This window comes from Pseudophryne corroboree, chromosome 1, assembly GCF_028390025.1.
Source record: "Pseudophryne corroboree isolate aPseCor3 chromosome 1, aPseCor3.hap2, whole genome shotgun sequence".
NCBI classification, from domain to species: domain Eukaryota; kingdom Metazoa; phylum Chordata; class Amphibia; order Anura; family Myobatrachidae; genus Pseudophryne; species Pseudophryne corroboree.
Genome location: NC_086444.1, coordinates 40,102,143 through 40,122,210, shown reverse-complemented (window position 1 = coordinate 40,122,210; position 20,068 = coordinate 40,102,143). Strand labels below are relative to the sequence as shown.

The 20,068-nt window shown below is 49.1% G+C and overlaps 1 protein-coding gene across 6 annotated transcripts in view; it reads right to left on the bottom strand.

Moving 5' to 3' along the window:
- Positions 1-260: 260 nt before the first annotated feature.
- The window catches only part of PIAS2 (protein inhibitor of activated STAT 2), a 160,993-nt gene continuing 141,185 nt past the window's right edge, over positions 261-20,068 (bottom strand). For 2 of the 6 annotated variants that reach the window (XM_063958454.1, XM_063958419.1), the window contains exons 13-14: positions 9,432-9,469; positions 261-1,108 (exon numbers count right to left, since the gene is read on the bottom strand). In XM_063958454.1, coding sequence (XP_063814524.1) covers positions 953-1,108; positions 9,432-9,469 — 194 coding nt within the window. In that variant the 3' untranslated portion in view covers positions 261-952. The remainder of the gene's footprint in view (positions 1,109-9,431; positions 9,470-20,068) is intronic. The other 4 variants (XM_063958427.1, XM_063958438.1, XM_063958431.1 and 1 more) reach the window with 4 other exon arrangements.

The window sequence follows — 20,068 nt, the reverse complement described above, 5'->3', positions numbered from 1 at the left end:
GGATACGATGATCGACAGCGGAATCCTGACCGCTTCTGGGTTTTTCACCCTGCACCTAACCCATCCCTCCCGCAGCCTAACCCTAACCCCAGTACCTATCTCTGGGATCCTGCTGTGTGTCTTCTGACTATTGGGGTCCAAGACTACCGGTATTTTGTGCGCATCCCTTTGTAGGCATTTGCCAGTCCAATGAGTATTGTTACACATCAATTTAAAAAAACAAAAACATTCTTTTAAATGAAAAATGACAATACGCCACGTGAGTTGTGTAAAACTTTATCAGTAAACGGAACATAGCAGCCAACAGTCCTGAACAATGTGGACTGTAACAAGTAGAAAACATTTGATCAGATACCACTGGGGGATGTGCTTTAGAAACGCCAAATGAAGTTTTTTTTTCTGACCTAAACAAAACATTCCATTGTTTGGTGCAACAACTCTACGCAGATCCCAATGTTTAGGCAACGATGTCTGCAGGATTACACTGACCCGACTCACTTTGTCATAACGTCTAGCCCAGCCCCTTTCAGTAACAGCCACACCTACTGTGCTGGTGGCCCCACCCATAACTGCCTCGGCCAAGTAGCAACATAGCAGATGGATGGCGGAATCTTCACTTGAAGACGTAGAAGTGGCCTGTGCTACATGGCGTAATTAAAATAAAAACATGCAAATCGTGTAATCCGGTTTCCAAAATAAATCAGGGGCTATAAGATAATATCTCTATAAAAATACTTATTTACAATTAATTTCTTTTTAGTGAGACATATTTACAGAAACTGAAGATGTGCAACTTGCAGAACAAACAAACAAAACGTCCATCCGGAACGGGTACTTTCTCGGAGCACCAAACAATAGACGTGACCCAGCGCGCGCTGAGGTCGTATTCTGTCCACAACAAATAACAATGGTCGTGAGAGGCTAACGGAGGCGCCTGGGTCTGTCCACTTCCTTAATGCTGCTGGCGCCCCTTTATAACTGTGATCTTGCCCGACTCGCTGTTAGCGCTGGTTTCACGGCGGTTGCTCGAGGTTTTGGCTTTGCCATGAGCGTGCCTGGCTGGGAGAGCAGAGTTGAGACTATCCAAAAACATAGGGGGATAGTACTGCTTGAAATAAATGGTACTCATAAGAACATTTTCTCATGGTAACAATATTACACTCCAGCTATCCTCTCCCCCATGGCTACAAGTGATAGAAGACTGTTTACACCCCGAGGAAATAATAAGATTTTACTTACCGATAAATCTATTTCTCATAGTCCGTAGTGGATGCTGGGGACTCCGTCAGGACCATGGGGAATAGCGGCTCCGCAGGAGACAGGGCACAAAAGCAAGCTTTTAGGATCACATGGTGTGTACTGGCTCCTCCCCCTATGACCCTCCTCCAAGCCTCAGTTAGGTACTGTGCCCGGACGAGCGTACACAATAAGGAAGGATCTTGAATCCCGGGTAAGACTCATACCAGCCACACCAATCACACCGTACAACTTGTGATTTGAACCCAGTTAACAGTATGATAACAATGAAGTAGCCTCTAAAAAAGATGGCTCACAACAATAATAACCCGATTTTTTTTTTTGTAACAATAACTATGTACAAGTAATGCAGACAATCCGCACTTGGGATGGGCGCCCAGCATCCACTACGGACTATGAGAAATAGATTTATCGGTAAGTAAAATCTTATTTTCTCTAACGTCCTAGTGGATGCTGGGGACTCCGTCAGGACCATGGGGATTATACCAAAGCTCCCAAACGGGCGGGAGAGTGCGGATGACTCTGCAGCACCGAATGAGAGAACTCCAGGTCCTCCTCAGCCAGGGTATCAAATTTGTAGAATTTAGCAAACGTGTTTGCCCCTGACCAAGTAGCTGCTCGGCAAAGTTGTAAAGCCGAGACCCCTCGGGCAGCCGCCCAAGATGAGCCCACCTTCCTTGTGGAATGGGCATTTACAGATTTTGGCTGTGGCAGAATGTGCAAGCTGAATTGTACTACAAATCCAACGAGCAATAGTCTGCTTAGAAGCAGGAGCACCCAGCTTTTTGGGTGCCTACAATATAAACAGCAAGTCAGACTTTCTGACTCCAGCCGTCCTGGAATTATATATATATATATATATATATTTTCAGGGCCCTGACAACGTCTAGCAACTTGGAGTCCTCCAAGTCCCTAGTAGCCGCAGGCACCACAATAGGTTGTTTCAGGTGAAACGCTGACACCACCTTAGGAAGAAACTGGGGACGAGTCCGCAGTTCTGCCCTGTCCGAATGGAAAATCAAATATGGGCTTTTGTAAGACAAAGCCGCCAATTTTGACAATCGCCTGGCCGAGGCCAGGGCCAACAGCATGGTCACTTTCCATGTGAGATATTTCAAATCCACAGATTTGAGTGGTTCAAACCAATATGATTTGAGGAATCCCAACACTACGTTGAGATCCCACGGTGCCACTGGAGGCACACAAGGGCTGTATATGCAATACTCCCTTGACAAACGTCTGGACTTCAGGAACTGAAGCCAATTCTTTCTGGAAGAAAATCTATAGGGCCGAAACTTGAACCTTAATGGACCCCAATTTGAGGCTCATAGACACTCCTGTTTGCAGGAAGTGCAGAAATCGACCTAGTTGAAATTTTTTCGTGGGGCCTTCCTGGCCTCACCCACGCAACATATTTTTACCACATGTGGTGATAACGTTGTGCGGTCACCTCCTTCCTGGCTTTGACCAGGGTAGGTATGACCTCTTCCGGAATGCCTTTTCCCTTAGGATCCGGCGTTCAAACCGCCATGCCGTCAAACGCAGTCGCGGTAAGTCTTGGAACAGACAAGGTCCCTGCTGGAGCAAGTCCTTTCTTAAAGGCCGATGCCACGGTTCCTCTTGGAACAGACATGGTACTTGCTGAAAGCAAATCCCTTCTTAGCTCCCGAGGCCATTAGTCCTCTGTGAGCATCTCTTGAAGTTCCGGTTACCAAGTCCCTCTTGGCCAATCCGGAGCCACGAGTATAGTTCTTACTCCTCTATGTCTTATAATTCTCAATACCTTGGTTATGAGAAGCAGAGGAGGGAACACATACACCGACTGTTACACCCACAGTGTTACCAGGACGTCCACAGCTATCGCCTGAAGGTCTCGTGACCTGGCGCAATACCTGTCCCATTTTTTGTTCGGGCGGGACGCCATCATGTCCACCTTTGGTCTTTCCCAACGGTTCACAATCATGCGGAAAACTTCCCGATGAAGTTCCCACTCTCCCGGGTGGAGGTCGTGCCTGCTGAGGAAGTCCGCTTCCCAGTCGTCCACTCCCGGAATGAACACTGCTGACAGTGCTATCACATGATTTTCCGCCTAGCGAAAAATCCTTGCAGTTTTGCCACTGCCCTCCTGCTTCTTGTGCCGCCCTTTCTGTTTACGTGGGCGACTGCCGTGATGTTATCCCACTGGATCAATACCGGCTGACCTTGAAGCAGAGGTCTTGCTAAGCTTAGAGCATTATAAATTTGCTCTTAGCTCCAGTATATTTATGTGGAAAGAATTCTCCAGACTTGATCACACTCCTTGTGTGACTGCTCCCCAGCCTCTCAGGCTGGCCTCCGTGGTCACGAGCATCCAATCCTGAATGCCGAATCTGCGGCCCTCTAGAAGATGAGCACTCTGTAATCACCACAGGAGAGACACCCTTGTCCTTGGATATAGGGTTATCCGCTGATGCATCTGAAGATGCGATCCGGACCATTTGTCCAGCAGATCCCACTGAAGAGTTCTTGCGTGAAATCTGCCGAATGGAATCGCTTCGTAATAAGCCACCATTTTTACCAGGACTCTTGTGCAATGATGCACTGACACTTTTCCTGGTTTTAGGAGGATCCCGATTAGCTCGGATAACTCCCTGGCTTTCTCCTCTGGGAGAAACACCTTTTCCTGGACTGTGTCCAGAATCATCCCTAGGACCAGCAGACGTGTCGTCGGAACAACTGCGGTTTTGGAATATTTAGAATCCACCCGTGCTGTCGTAGAACTACTTGAGATAGTGCTACTCCGACCTCCAACTGTTCTCTGGACCTTGTTCTTATCAGGAGGTCGTCCATTTTCTTTGAAGACGAATCCTCCTTTCGGTCATTACCTTGGTAAGGACCCGGGGTGCCTTGGACAATCCAACGGCATCGTCTTGAAACTGATAGTGACAGTTCTGTACCACGAACCTGAGGTACCCTTGGTGAGAAAAAGGCAAATTTTGGGACATGGAGGTAAGCATCCCTGATGTCCCGGGACACCATATAGTCCCCTTGTTCTTTGCTATCACTGCTCTGAGTGACTCCATCTGGATTTGAACCCTTGTAAGTGTTCAAATTTTTCAGATTTAGAATAGGTCTCACCTAGCCTTCAGTACCACCATATAGTGTGGAGTAATACCCCTTTCCTTGTTGTCGGAGGGGTAATTTTATTATCACCTGCTGGGAATACAGCTTGTGAATTGTTTTCAATACTGCCTCCCTGTCGGAGGGAGACATTGGTACAGCAGACTACAGGAACCTGCGAGGGGGGAAACCTCTCGACATTCCAATCTGTACCCCTTGGATACTACTTGTAGGATCCAGGGGTCCTGTACGGTCCCAGCGTCATGCTGAGAACTTGGTAGAAGCGGTGGAGGGCTTCTGTTCCTGGGAATGGGCTGCCTGCTGCAGTCTTCTTCCCTTTCCTCTATCCCTGGGCAGATATGACTCTTATAGGGACGAAAGGACTGAGGCTGAAAAGACGGTGTCTTTTTCTGCAGAGATGTGACTTAGGGTAAAAAACGGTGGATTTTCCAGCAGTTGCCCTGGCCACCAGGTCCCATGGACCGACCCCAAATAACTCCTCCCCTTTATACGGCAATACATCTTTGTGCCGTTTGGAATCTGCATCACCTGACCACTGTCGTGTCCATAAACATCTTCTTGCAGATATGGACATCGCATTTACTCTTGATGCCAGAGTGCAAATATCCCTCTGCGCATCTCGCATATATAGAAATGCATCCTTTAAATGCTCTATAGTCAATAAAATACTGTCCCTGTCAAAGGTATCAATATTTTTAGTCAGGGAATCCGACCAAGCCACCTCAGCTCTGCACATCCAGGCTGAGGCGATCGCTGGTCGCAGTATAACACCAGCATGTGTGTGTATACTTTTTAGGATATTTTTCAGCCTCCTATCAGCTGGCTCCTTAAGTACGGCCCTATCCGTAGATGGTACCGCCACTTGTTCTGATAAGCGTGCGAGCGCCTTATCCACCCTGAGGGGTGTTTCCCACCGCGCCTTAACTTCTGGCGGGAAAGGGTATACCGCCAATAATTTTCTATCGGGGGAAACCCACGCATCATCACACACTTCATTTAATTTATCTGATTCAGGAAAAACTACAGGTAGTTTTTTCACCTCACACATAATACCCTTTTTTGTGGTACTTGGAGTATCAGAAATATGTAACACCTCCTTCATTGCCCTTAACGTGTGGCCCTAAAAGAAAATACGTTTGTTTCTTCACCGTCGACACTGAAATCAGTGTCCGTGTCTGGGTCTGTGTCGACCGACTGAGGTAAATGGGCATTTTACAGCCCCTGACGGTGTTTGAGACGCCTGGACAGATACTAATTTGTTCGCCGGCCCTCTCATGTCGTCAACCGGCTTGCAGCGTGTTGACATTGTCACGTAATTTCCATAAATAAGCCATCCATTCCGGTGTCGACTCCCTAGAGAGTGACATCACCATTACAGGCAATTTGCTCCGCCTCCTCACCAATATTTTCCTCATACATGTCGACACACACGTACCGACATACAGCACACACATAGGGAATGCTCTGATAGAGGACAGGACCCACTAGCCCTTTGGGGAGACAGAGGGAGAGTTTGCCAGCACACACCAAAACGCTATAATTATCCAGGGACAACCTTTATATAAGTGTTCCTCCCTTATAGCATTTTAATATATATACATATCGCCAAATCAGTGCCCCCCCTCTCTGTTTTAACCCTGTTTCTGTAGTGCAGTGCAGGGGAGAGCATGGGAGCCTTCCCACCAGCCTTTCTGTGAGGGAAAATGGCGCTGTGTGCTGAGGAGAATAGGCCCCGCCCCCTTTTCGGCGGGCTTCTTCTCCGGAGTTTTAGATATCTGGCAGGGGTTAAATACATCCATATAGCCTCAAGGGCTATATGTGATGTATTTTTCGCCATACAGGTATTATACATTGCTGCCCAGGGCGCCCCCCCCCAGCGCCCTGCACCCTCCGTGACCGCTGTGTGAAGTGTGCTGACAACAATGGCGCACAGCTGCAGTGCTGTGCGCTACCTGATGAAGACTGAGAGTCTTCTGCCGCCTGGTTCCGGACCTCTTCATCTTCAGCGTCTGCAAGGGGGGTCGGCGGCGCGGCTCCGGGACGAACCCCAGGGCGAGCCCTGTGTTCCGACTCCCTCTGGAGCTATGTCCAGTAGCCTAAGAATCCAATCCATCCTGCACGCAGGTGAGTTGAAAATCTCTCCCCTAAGTCCCTCGATGCAGTGAGCCTGTTGCCAGCAGGGAATGCTCTGATAGAGGACAGGACCCCACTAGCCCTTTGGGGAGACAGAGGGAGAGTTTGCCAGCACACACCAGAGCGCTATATATATACAGGGATAACCTTATATAAGTGTTTTTCCCTTTATAGCTGCTGTATTGTTTATACTGCGCCTAATTTGTGCCCCCCTCTCTTTTTTAACCCCTTTCTGTAGTGTAGTGACTGCAGGGGAGAGCCAGGGAGCTTCCCTCCAACTGAGCTGTGAGGGAAAATGGCGCCAGTGTGCTGAGGAGATAGGCTCCGCCCCTTTCTCGGCGTCCTTATCATCCGTTTTCTTGTATGTTTTGGCAGGGGTTAAATGCATCCATATAGCCCAGGAGTTATATGTGATGCATTTATTTTAGCCATAAAAGGTTTTCTAACGATTTATTGCGTCTCAGGGCGCTGCCCCCCCAGCGCCCTGCACCCTCAGTGACCGGAGTGTGAAGTGTGCTGAGAGCAATGGCGCACAGCTGCGGTGCTGTGCGCCTACCTTTATCTGAAGACAGGAAAGTCTTCTGCCGCCGATTTTTCCGGACCTCTTCGCTCTTCTGGCTCTGTAAGGGGGCCGGCGGCGCGGCTCCGGTGACCCATCCAGGCTGAACCTGTGATCGTCCCTCTGGAGCTAATGTCCAGTAGCCTAAGAAGCCCAATCCACTCTGCACGCAGGTGAGTTCGCTTCTTCTCCCCTTAGTCCCTCGATGCAGTGAGCCTGTTGCCAGCAGGTCTCACTGAAAATAATAAACCTAAACTAAAACTTTCACAAAGAGCTCAGGAGAGCCCCTAGTGTGCACCCTTCTCGTCGGGCACAGAAAATCTAACTGAGGCTTGGAGGAGGGTCATAGGGGGAGGAGCCAGTGCACACCAGGTGATCCTAAAGCTTTCTTTAGATGTGCCCTGTCTCCTGCGGAGCCGCTATTCCCCATGGTCCTTACGGAGTTCCCAGCATCCACTAGGACGTCAGAGAAATAAAGAACCTAAAAACTTTTTCTAAGTAACTCTTTAAGAGAGCCACCTAGATTGCACCCTTCTCGGCCGGGCACAAAAACCTAACTGAGGTTTGGAGGAGGGTCATAGGGGGAGGAGCCAGTACACACCATGTGATCCTAAAAGCTTGCTTTTGTGCCCTGTCTCCTGCGGAGTCCTCTCCCCCATGGCTACAAGTGATAGAAGACTGTTTACACCCCGAGGAAATAAAGGGAAAGGGGACACCCCGCTTTGTATAACAGGAGACACATAGGGTGCTACCTCTGCTGAAAGACACCCGTTAAAGGGATACCATCATGAAACACATGTATATTGTGTATATTTATAGCCGGAGTAGCGTCCTGTATATAATGTTTGATGTAAGTGGATGCTTTTCTATAATTTTACCAGTTTCAAATCACTGTGTATTTAAACCCACTTTACTGTACTGAGCATTGGTGGAAATAAACAGGCGTCATATATATTAAAGCTACATCTGGTATCGTTATACAGCCTGTCTAAGCCGTGTTTACCATGCTTGCCGAGTGCAGTTTAAGCGGCACATGTAATATGAATGCACTGTACACAAGGGGCGGACCTGGAACACTTTTTGGCGCAGTCGGCAAGTACTTGGTAATGGAAACTTCAGTGCTCGGTAAATGGTGTCCACAAAACATGGAAAACAGCTCAGATGGGAGCGCCAGGAGATGTTGCGGGAGATTTATTAAAGCGTGGGTAAAAGTAAAGTAGAGAGACAAAGTACCAACAAATCAGCTCCTGTCGTTTTTCAAACACATCTTGTCAAATGACAGGCGCTAATTGGCTGGTACTTTATCTCTCTCCAGGATTTAATAAATCTCCCCCAGCTACAGACATGCCAGCTGCAGTGGTTGCCCAAGGATGGAACAGAAAGAGAAATCCAGAAAAAGATGCTGCCTTTCGGTGGGCCATCAACTTCACGAGAAGGTGAACTAGAAGCCGCAGTATCTACTATCGATTGCTGAAACCCAGGAGACAGCCAGGAGGGGGCAGCGTTGTGTCATGTGACCTCTAAGGGCTAAATTCTAAATACACAAATTTGATGATGATGATATCCCTTTAAGTGACATTCATGCAAATGATAAGTTTAACAAGACAGCAACTTACACTAAATATTTTAGTTCTCATATATCTAGTGTTCATTCTAGCACCCTGCACCTTTTAAAATCCATGCAGCTCCTCTTTCCTGTCTGGGGTGTCGCTCTCTGCTCTGGTGTTTCTCAGATCACACAGGTCTGTATCACAGCACTGAGTAACAGATCAGAGTGTGCGGAGAAGCACCACAGCAGAGAGCAACACCCCAGGCAGGAAAGAGGAACTGCATGGATTTTGAAAGGTGCAGGTTGCTAGAATGAACACTATATATCCTATATGGGATCATAGTATTAAGTCAGAATAAGTCGCTAGTTAGACCGCATCATGAATACGGGGTAGCGTTTTGGGCAGTTCAGAATAAGGAGACGGGAGCACTGGAGGATGAACAGGCCGGCAGGCAAATAACCTGCTTAGAAGAACCAGGTCAGATTACTCTACAGGTGACCTAATGAACTGTTAATGCCAAGGCAACTACAGAGGTCAACGGTCATCAATGGCGAATGGAAGAACGTTGGTTTCACTGTAAGTATAGTGAGGGATCATTTACTGTGAGTACTTGAGGGGATGAGGGCAAATTCACCTTCAATAACCAGAGATGTATCAGATGACTTTCTTACAAGAAACGTATTGTAGCTTTAGCTGATAATGGACATTAAGGTGGAAGGGGGTGACTGACCCAGGGAATTCACCCCAACAGCAGGTAATGTAACTATGTTCTGAGACAGAAAAGAGGAATGAGAACGAGGAGCCACATTTACCTGAGAATCAACGGGAACCAAGGAGAGAAAATCCAAACCTAGAGAAAGGGAGAGGTCAGAGTCATCGTTCCAGGATACAGGCAGTAATACGATCATATCGCTATCATAATAGGAGGTAAGAGTGCGTGAGGGACGCGCACTGGCTAAATATAGCCAATTCCTTCCCAGGGCTACACAGGCAGCAAGAAGTGACATGCGCTGCAGCAGTGCCAGGTTTTCCCATCATCCCTTCACAGCACAGCAGGATAAGCTGCAGAAACACACAAAGTATCAGCTAAAGATCCTTACAGATATTATGCACTATTTCTAATAGATTTATTCTTCTGTTCAGGCCAATAGCAGTTCTGACAAGCATCTCATTTACATGTTCCAGCCATAAGGAAGCCGATAACGGAGCAATGGTCACTCTAAGGGTCCTCTCATTTGCATGCTCCAGCCACAAGTGAGCCGATAAAGCTCTAGCGGTCATCTCACTTACCTGACCCGTACCACATTCAGACAAACGACCCAGGAATTTTCCTGCTCAAACCCGGGTTTTTTCACATCTGAAAAATCCTGGGTTTTTGCTCAGAGCCAGGTTTTACACACACCTGAGACCTGGGAATTTCCCAGGTCCACTCCTTTCAGCCTTTAGCTAGGTCTGCCCTGGCAGTCTACAAGCAAGGGCTGCCACGCTGCTCTCATGTCACACGTGTCACATTAGTACACACACACACACACACACACACACACACACACACACACAAAGACACACGTCACACTCATAAAATGAGTTTTATGGTAAGAACTTACATTTGTTAAAACTCTTTCTGCGAGGTACACTGGGCTCCACAAGGATTGGACAATGGGGTGTAGAGTGGGATCTTGATCCGAGGCACCAACAGGCTCAAAGCTTTGACTGTTCCCAGAATGCACAGCGCCGCCTCCTCTATAACCCTGCCTCCCTGCACAGGAGCTCAGTTTTTAGTTAACCAGCCCAATGCAGTAGCAGGAAAAGAGACAACAACGGTTAGTAGCCACATACACCACACTCTCACGACAGGAGAAGTGTCAGCGGCTAATGCCATACCAACCCAAAGAAGCTAACTGCGTCAGGGTGGGCGCCTTGTGGAGCCCAGTGTACCTCGCAGAAAGTTTTAACAAAGGTAAGTTCTTACCATAAAACTCGTTTTCTGCTGCGGGGTATACTGGGCTCCACAATGATTGGACAATGGGGTTGTCCTAAAGCAGTTCCTTATGGGAGGGGACGCACTGTAGCGGGCACAAGAACCCGGCGTCCAAAGGAAGCATCCTGGAAAGCGGCAGTATCGAAGGCATAGAACCTTATGAACGTGTTCCCTGAGGACCACGTAGCCGCCTTGCACAATTGATCAAGGGTTGCACCACGTTGGGCCACCCAAGAAGGTCCAACAGACCGAGTAGAATGGGCCGTAATGTGAGCAGGAGCCGACAGACCAGCCCTCACATAAGCATGTGCAATCACCATTCTAATCCACCTGGCCAGGGTCTGCTTGTGAGCAGGCCAGCAACGTTTGTGAAATCCAAACAAAACAAAGAGAGAATCAGATTTTCGAATAGAAGCAGTTCTCTTCACATCGATACGGAGAGCCCGTACCACATCCAAAGACCGCTCTTTGGGAGACAAATCAGGAGAGACAAAGGCCGGAACCACAATCTCCTGATTAAGGTGGAACGAAGAAACCACCTTAGGTAAATATCCGGGACGAGTCCTAAGAACCGCCCTGTCACGGTGAAAAATCAGATATGGGGAACTACAAGACAAGGCACCCAGATCCGACACTCTTCTAGCAGAGGCAATAGCCAGCAAGAACACCACCTTAAGGGAAAGCCACTTAAGGTCAGCTGAAACAAGAGGTTTAAATGGAGGCTCCTGCAGCGCCTCCAAAACCACCGAAAAGTCGGGACATAGGGAGGTTGGATACGCAACACACCCTGAGTGAAAGTATGAACATCAGGTAAAGTCGCAATTTTTCTCTGAAACCATACAGACAAGGCAGAAATATGAACCTCGAGGGAGGCCAGACGCAGGCCTAAATCTAGGTCTTGCTGCAGAAAAGCCAAAAGTTTGGCTGTACTAAACCTGGAAGCGTCATAATTGTTAGCTGCGCACCAAAGTAGGAATGCCAGACCCTATGATAAATCCGAGCAGAAGCCGGTTTCCGGGCCCGCAACATCGTTTTAATGACCCCTTCAGAAATCCCTGAAGACGGAAGCTTCAAAAGCCACGCCGTCAAAGATAGCCGGGCTAGGTCCTGGTAGACACAGGGGCCCTGAACGAGGAGGTCTGGGCTTTGTGGAAGTTGAATTGGACGCTCCGACGATAGGCCCTGCAGGTCTGAGAACCAGTGCCGTCTGGGCCACGCTGGAGCTACGAGAAGCAGATTTCCTTTTTCTTGCTTGAACTTTTGAATTACCCTGGGCAGGAGTGACACCGGAGGGAACACATACGGCAGCCGAAACCTCCACGGCACCGCCAGCGCATCCACGAATGCTGCTTGAGGATCCCTTGTCCTTGCTCCGAAGACCGGAACCTTCTGAATGTGTCGAGACGCCATCAGATCTACATCTGGAAGACCACACTTTTCCACGAGGAGTTGAAACACTTCTGGATGGAGGCCCCACTCGCCGGCATGCACGTCCTGACGACTGAGAAAGTCCGCTTCCCAATTCAGGACTCCCGGAATTAATATTGCCGATATGGCTGGTAGATGGCGTTCCGCCCAACGTAGAATCCGTGAGACTTCCTTCATTGCCAAACGGCTTTGAGTGCCGCCTTGATGATTTATGTAAGCCACTGTGGTGGCGTTGTCCGACTTTACTTGAACAGGACGGTTCTGAATTAAATGCTGGGCCAGGTTCAACGCATTGAAGACCGACCGCAATTCCAGAATGTTGATCGAGAGGAGAGATTCCTCCTTGGTCCACCGACCCCGAAGGGAGTGTTGCTCCAGCACCGCGCCCCAACCTCTTAGACTGGCATCTGTCGTCAACAGGACCCAGCTGGATATCCAGAAGGGACGACCCCTGCACAATTGTTGGTCCCGGAGCCACCAGTGTAGCTACAGACAGACCTCCGGAGTCAAGAAGATCATTTGAGACCTGATCCGGTGAGGCAGGCCATCCCACTTAGCTAGAATCAGCCAGAATCAGCCTCTGGAGGGGGCGAGAATGGAATTGAGAATACTCCACCATGTCGAATGCTGATACCATTAGGCCCACCACCTGCATTGCCGAATGTATCGACACTTGCGGACGAGAAAGGACGCAACACCCTGTCCTGAATCTTCAGGACTTTCTCCTGAGACAAGAACAACCTCTGGTTGTGAGTGTCCAACAACGCTCCCAGGTGCACCATGCTCTGAGCAGGGACCAGGGAGGATTTCTTCCAGTTGATGAGCCACCCGTGGGCTTGTAGAAACCGGACCGTCATATCCAGATGACGCAGGAGTAGATCTGGGGAGTTTGCCAGGGTTAACAAGTCATCCAGAAACGGCAGTATCCTGACCCCTTGACGGCGGAGTACCACCGTCACCACCGCCATAACTTTGGTGAAGACTCGCAGAGCCGTTGTTAAACCAAAAGGTAACGCCCGAAACTGGTAATGTAGGTTGCCAATAGCGAACCTCAGGTATTGTTGATGTGACACTGCTGCTATAGGAATATGCAGGTACGCATCCTGTATGTCCAGGGAGACCATGTAGTCCCCAGGTTCCAAGGCCAGAACTATAGAGCGAAGGGTTTCCATACGGAACTTGGAAACCTTCACAAACCTGTTCAATGCCTTGAGGTTGAGAATGGGCCGGGAGGACCCATTCGGTTTCGGGACTAGAAACAGCGGAGAATAGTACCCCCGGCCCCTCTGAGCAAGAGGCACCTGTACTACGACTCCTGTATCCAGGAGGGTCTGTACCACCGAGTGTAGAGTTTTTGCCTTTGTCTGGTCCAAAGGGACGTCTGTCTGGCAAAATCGATGAGGGGGTCGGTATTTGAAGGCTATGGCGTAACCTCGAGTGACAACTTCCCGTACCCAGGCATCTGAAGTGATCTTCAACCATTCCTGGGTATACCCTAAAAGCCAGCCCCCCACACCATGGGATCCCCTAGGGGGAGGCCCGCCCCGTCATGCGGCAGGCTTATCGGTCTTGGCAGCTGGCTGACGGGCAGCCCAGGCTCTTTTGGGCTTTGGCTTACCAGGTTTGGAAGTGCGGGCCTGCTTATGGTACGCCTGACCTTTTGCTTTACCTGAAGGACGAAAGGGGCGAAAGGACGTGCCTTTAGCCTTCGACACAGAAGGAGCGGTATTAGGCAGACAGGCAGTTTTGGCAGCAGCCAAGTCAGCCACAATCTTATTTAAGTCCTCCCCAAACAGAATATCTCCCTTGAAAGGGAGCACCTCCAGGGTTTTTCTAGAGTCCAGATCCACAGACCAGGATATCAGCCACAATATCCGGCGAGCCAGGACTGACGTAGTAGAGGCCTTGGCTGCTAGGATACCGGCATCAGAAGCCGCCTCTTTAATATATCGAGAAGCTGTGACAATATATGACAAGCATTGTCTAGCATGGTCAGAAGAGATTTCAGCTTCTAACTCCAAGGCCCATGCTTCAATAGCCTCTGCAGCCCATGATGTAGCTGCAATAGTGGGCCTTTGTGCAGCACCCGTGAGGGTGTAAATCGCTTTCAGACAACCCTCCACACGTTTATCCGTAGGCTCTTTTAGAGACGTGAAGGTAGTGACAGGTAGAGCTGAGGAAACCACCATCCTAGCCACATGTGAGTCTACTGGAGGAGGCGTTTCCCAATTTTTAGACAGCTCTGGCGCGAGGGGATAGCGAGCCAGCATCTTCTTTTGAGGCACAAACTTCGTACCCGGGTTTTCTCAGGGTTCCTGACGTATATCCACTAGGTCGGGGCTGGCCAAACCAGTCCTCGAGATCTACCAACAGTTCATGTTTTCCAGACCACCTAGCTGGTGCACAGGTGTAGTCATTACTAATTTTAAGATGTGCTGCATTCATTCCCAACTGACAATTCTACAGATCGCCAGGAGGCCTGGAAAACATGAACTGTTGGTAGATCTCGAGGACCGGTTTGGCCAGCACTGCACTAGGTGGTCAGAGTGAAGTAAAAATAAGATTTTACTTACCGATAAATCTATTTCTCGGAGTCCGTAGTGGATGCTGGGGTTCCTGAAAGGACCATGGGGAATAGCGGCTCCGCAGGAGACAGGGCACAAAAAGTAAAGCTTTTCCAGATCAGGTGGTGTGCACTGGCTCCTCCCCCTATGACCCTCCTCCAGACTCCAGTTAGGTACTGTGCCCGGACGAGCGTACACAATAAGGGAGGATTTTGAATCCCGGGTAAGACTCATACCAGCCACACCAATCACACCGTACAACCTGTGATCTAAACCCAGTTAACAGTATGATAACAGCGGAGCCTCTGAAAGATGGCTTCCTTCAACAATAACCCGAATTAGTTAACAATAACTATGTACAATTTATGCAGATAATCCGCACTTGGGATGGGCGCCCAGCATCCACTACGGACTCCGAGAAATAGATTTATCGGTAAGTAAAATCTTATTTTCTCTATCGTCCTAGTGGATGCTGGGGTTCCTGAAAGGACCATGGGGATTATACCAAAGCTCCCAAACGGGCGGGAGAGTGCGGATGACTCTGCAGCACCGAATGAGAGAACTCCAGGTCCTCCTTAGCCAGAGTATCAAATTTGTAAAATTTTACAAACGTGTTCTCCCCTGACCACGTAGCTGCTCGGCAAAGTTGTAATGCCGAGACCCCTCGGGCAGCCGCCCAAGATGAGCCCACCTTCCTTGTGGAGTGGGCCTTTACAGATTTAGGCTGTGGCAGGCCTGCCACAGAATGTGCAAGTTGGATTGTGCTACAGATCCAACGAGCAATCGTCTGCTTAGACGCAGGAGCACCCATCTTGTTGGGTGCATACAATATAAACAACGAGTCAGATTTTCTGACTCCAGCTGTCCTTGCAATATATATTTTTAATGCTCTGACAACGTCCAGTAACTTGGAGTCCTCCAAGTCACTTGTAGCCGCAGGCACTACAATAGGCTGGTTCAGATGAAATGCTGACACCACCTTAGGGAGAAAATGCGGACGAGTCCGCAGTTCTGCCCTGTCCGAATGGAAAATCAGATATGGGCTTTTGTAAGATAAAGCTGCCAATTCTGATACTCTCCTGGCAGAAGCCAGGGCTAGAAGCATGGTCACTTTCCAAGTGAGATATTTCAAATCCACCTTTTTTAGTGGTTCAAACCAATGAGATTTTAGAAAGTCCAAAACCACATTGAGATCCCACGGTGCCACTGGAGGCACCACAGGAGGCTGTATATGCAGCACTCCCTTAACAAAGGTCTGGACTTCAGGGACTGAAGCCAATTCTTTTTGAAAGAAAATCGACAGGGCCGAAATTTGAACCTTAATAGATCCCAATTTGAGACCCATAGACAATCCTGATTGCAGGAAATGTAGGAATCGACCCAGTTGAAATTCCTCCGTCGGAGCACTCCGATCTTCGCACCACGCAACATATTTTCGCCAAATTCGGTGATAATGTTGCACGGTTACTTCCTTCCTTGCTTTAATCAAAGTAGGAATGACTTCTTCCGGCATGCCTTTTTCCTTTAGGATCCGGCGTTCAACCGCCATGCCGTCAAACGCAGCCGCGGTAAGTCTTGAAACAGACAGGGACCCTGCTGAAGCAAGTCCCTCCTTAGAGGTAGAGGCCACGGATCTTCCGTGATCATCTCTTGAAGTTCCGGGTACCAAGTCCTTCTTGGCCAATCCGGAACCACTAGTATCGTTCTTACGCCTCTTTGCCGTATAATTCTCAATACTTTTGGTATGAGAGGCAGAGGAGGAAACACATACACCGACTGGTACACCCAAGGCGTTACCAGCGCGTCCACAGCTATTGCCTGCGGATCTCTTGACCTGGCGCAATACCTGTCCAGTTTTTTGTTGAGGCGAGACGCCATCATGTCCACCATTGGTCTTTCCCAACGGGTTACCAGCATGTGGAAGACTTCTGGATGAAGTCCCCACTCTCCCGGGTGAAGATCGTGTCTGCTGAGGAAGTCTGCTTCCCAGTTGTCCACTCCCGGGATGAACACTGCTGACAGTGCTATCACATGATTCTCTGCCCAGCGAAGAATCCTTGCAGCTTCTGCCATTGCACTCCTGCTTCTTGTGCCGCCCTGTCTGTTCACATGGGCGACTGCCGTGATGTTGTCCGACTGGATCAACACCGGTTTTCCCTGAAGCAGAGGTTCTGCCTGGCTTAGAGCATTGTATATTGCTCTTAGTTCCAGAATGTTTATGTGAAGAGACGTTTCCAGGCTCGTCCATACTCCCTGGAAGTTTCTTCCTTGTGTGACTGCTCCCCAGCCTCTCAGGCTGGCGTCCGTGGTCACCAGGATCCAATCCTGTATGCCGAATCTGCGGCCCTCCAATAGATGAGGACTCTGCAACCACCACAGAAGAGACACCCTTGTCCTTGGAGACAGGGTTATCCGTAGGTGCATCTGAAGATGCGACCCTGACCATTTGTCCAACAGATCCCTTTGGAAAATTCTTGCGTGGAATCTGCCGAATGGAATTGCTTCGTAAGAAGCCACCATTTTTCCCAGGACTCTTGTGCATTGATGTACAGACACCTTTCCTGGTTTTAGGAGGTTCCTGACAAGCTCGGATAACTCCTTGGCTTTTTCCTCCGGGAGAAAAACCTTTTTCTGAACCGTGTCCAGAATCATCCCTAGGAACAGCAGACGAGTTGTCGGCATTAACTGGGATTTTGGAATATTCAGAATCCACCCGTGCTGTTTTAGCACTTCTTGAGACAGTGCTAATCCCATCTCTAGCTGTTCTCTGGATCTTGCCCTTATTAGGAGATCGTCCAAGTATGGGATAATTAATATGCCTTTTCTTCGAAGAAGAATCATCATCTCGGCCATTACCTTTGTAAAGACCCGAGGTGCCGTGGACAATCCGAACGGCAGCGTCTGAAACTGATAGTGACAGTTTTGTACAACGAACCTGAGGTACCCCTGGTGTGAGGGGTAAATTGGAACGTGGAGATACGCATCCTTGATGTCCAAGGATACCATAAAGTCCCCCTCTTCCAGGTTCGCTATCACTGCTCTGAGTGACTCCATCTTGAACTTGAACTTCTTTATGTACAGGTTCAAGGACTTCAGATTTAGAATAGGCCTTACCGAGCCATCCGGCTTCGGTACCACAAAAAGAGTGGAATAATACCCCTTCCCTTGTTGTAGAAGAGGTACCTTGACTATCACCTGCTGAGAGTACAGCTTGTGAATGGCTTCCAAAACCGTCTCCCTTTCGGAGGGGGACGTTGGTAAAGCAGACTTCAGGAAACGGCGAGGTGGATCTGTCTCTAATTCCAACCTGTACCCTTGAGATATTATCTGCAGGATCCAGGGATCTACCTGCGAGTGAGCCCACTGCGCGCTGTAATTTTTGAGACGACCGCCCACCGTCCCCGAGTCCGCTTGAGAAGCCCCAGCGTCATGCTGAGGCTTTTGTAGAAGCCGGGGAGGGCTTCTGTTCCTGGGAAGGAGCTGCCTGTTGCTGTCTCTTCCCTCGACCTCTGCCTCGTGGCAGATATGAATAGCCCTTTGCTCTCTTATTTTTAAAGGAACGAAAGGGCTGCGGTTGAAAAGTCGGTGCCTTTTTCTGTTGGGGAGTGACTTGAGGTAGAAAGGTGGATTTCCCGGCTGTAGCCGTGGCCACCAAATCTGATAGACCGACTCCAAATAACTCCTCCCCTTTATACGGCAAAACTTCCATATGCCGTTTTGAATCCGCATCGCCTGTCCACTGTCGCGTCCATAAAGCTCTTCTGGCCGAAATGGACATAGCACTTACCCGTGATGCCAGTGTGCAGATATCCCTCTGTGCATCACGCATATAAAGAAATGCATCCTTTATTTGTTCTAACGACAGTAAAATATTGTCCCTGTCCAGGGTATCAATATTTTCAATCAGGGACTCTGACCAAACTACCCCAGCACTGCACATCCAGGCAGTCGCTACAGCTGGTCGTAGTATAACACCTGCATGTGTGTATATACTTTTTTGGATATTTTCCATCCTCCTATCTGATGGATCTTTAAGTGCGGCCGTCTCAGGAGAGGGTAACGCCACTTGTTTAGATAAGCGTGTTAGCGCCTTGTCCACCCTAGGAGGTGTTTCCCAGCGCTCCCTAACCTCTGGCGGGAAAGGGTATAATGCCAATAATTTCTTTGAAATTATCAGCTTTTTATCAGGGGCAACCCACGCTTCATTACACACGTCATTTAATTCTTCTGATTCAGGAAAAACTATAGGTAGTTTTTTCACACCCCACATAATACCCTGTTTAGTGGTACCTGTAGTATCAGCTAAATGTAACGCCTCCTTCATTGCCAAAATCATATAACGTGTGGCCCTACTGGAAAATACGGTTGATTCGTCACCGTCACCACTGGAGTCAGTGCCTGTGTCTGGGTCTGTGTCGACCGACTGAGGCAAAGGGCGTTTCACAGCCCCTGACGGTGTTTGAGTCGCCTGGACAGGCACTAATTGATTGTCCGGCCGCCTCATGTCGTCAAACGACTGCTTTAGCGTGTTGACACTATCCCGTAGTTCCATAAATAAAGGCATCCATTCTGGTGTCGACTCCCTAGGGGGTGACATCCTCATATTTGGCAATTGCTCCGCCTCCACACCAATATCGTCCTCATACATGTCGACACACACGTACCGACACACAGCAGACACACAGGGAATGCTCCTAACGAAGACAGGACCCACTAGCCCTTTGGGGAGACAGAGGGAGAGTTTGCCAGCACACACCAAAAGCGCTATATATATATCAGGGATAGCCTTATAATAAGTGCTCCCTTATAGCTGCTTTGTTATATCAAAATATCGCCATAAATTTGCCCCCCCCTCTCTGTTTTACCCTGTTTCTGTAGTGCAGTGCAGGGGAGAGACTTGGGAGCCGTCCTGACCAGCGGAGCTGTGAGAGGAAATGGCGCCGTGTGCTGAGGAGATAGGCCCCGCCCCTTTTCTGGCGGGCTCGTCTCCCGCTATTTAGAGAAATCAGGCAGGGGTTAAATATCTCCATATAGCCTCTGGGGGCTATATGTGAGGTATTTTTAGCCTTTATATAGGTTACATTTGCCTCCCAGGGCGCCCCCCCCCAGCGCCCTGCACCCTCAGTGACCGCGTGTGAAGTGTGCTGAGAGGAAAATGGCGCACAGCTGCAGTGCTGTGCGCTACCTTTAGAAGACTGCAGGAGTCTTCAGCCGCCGATTCTGGACCTCTTCTGACTTCAGCATCTGCAAGGGGGCCGGCGGCGCGGCTCCGGTGACCATCCAGGCTGTACCTGTGATCGTCCCTCTGGAGCTTGATGTCCAGTAGCCAAGAAGCCAATCCATCCTGCACGCAGGTGAGTTGACTCCTTCTCCCCTCAGTCCCTCGCTGCAGTGATCCTGTTGCCAGCAGGAATCACTGTAAAATAAAAAACCTAGCTAAACTTTTTCTAAGCAGCTCTTTAGGAGAGCCACCTAGATT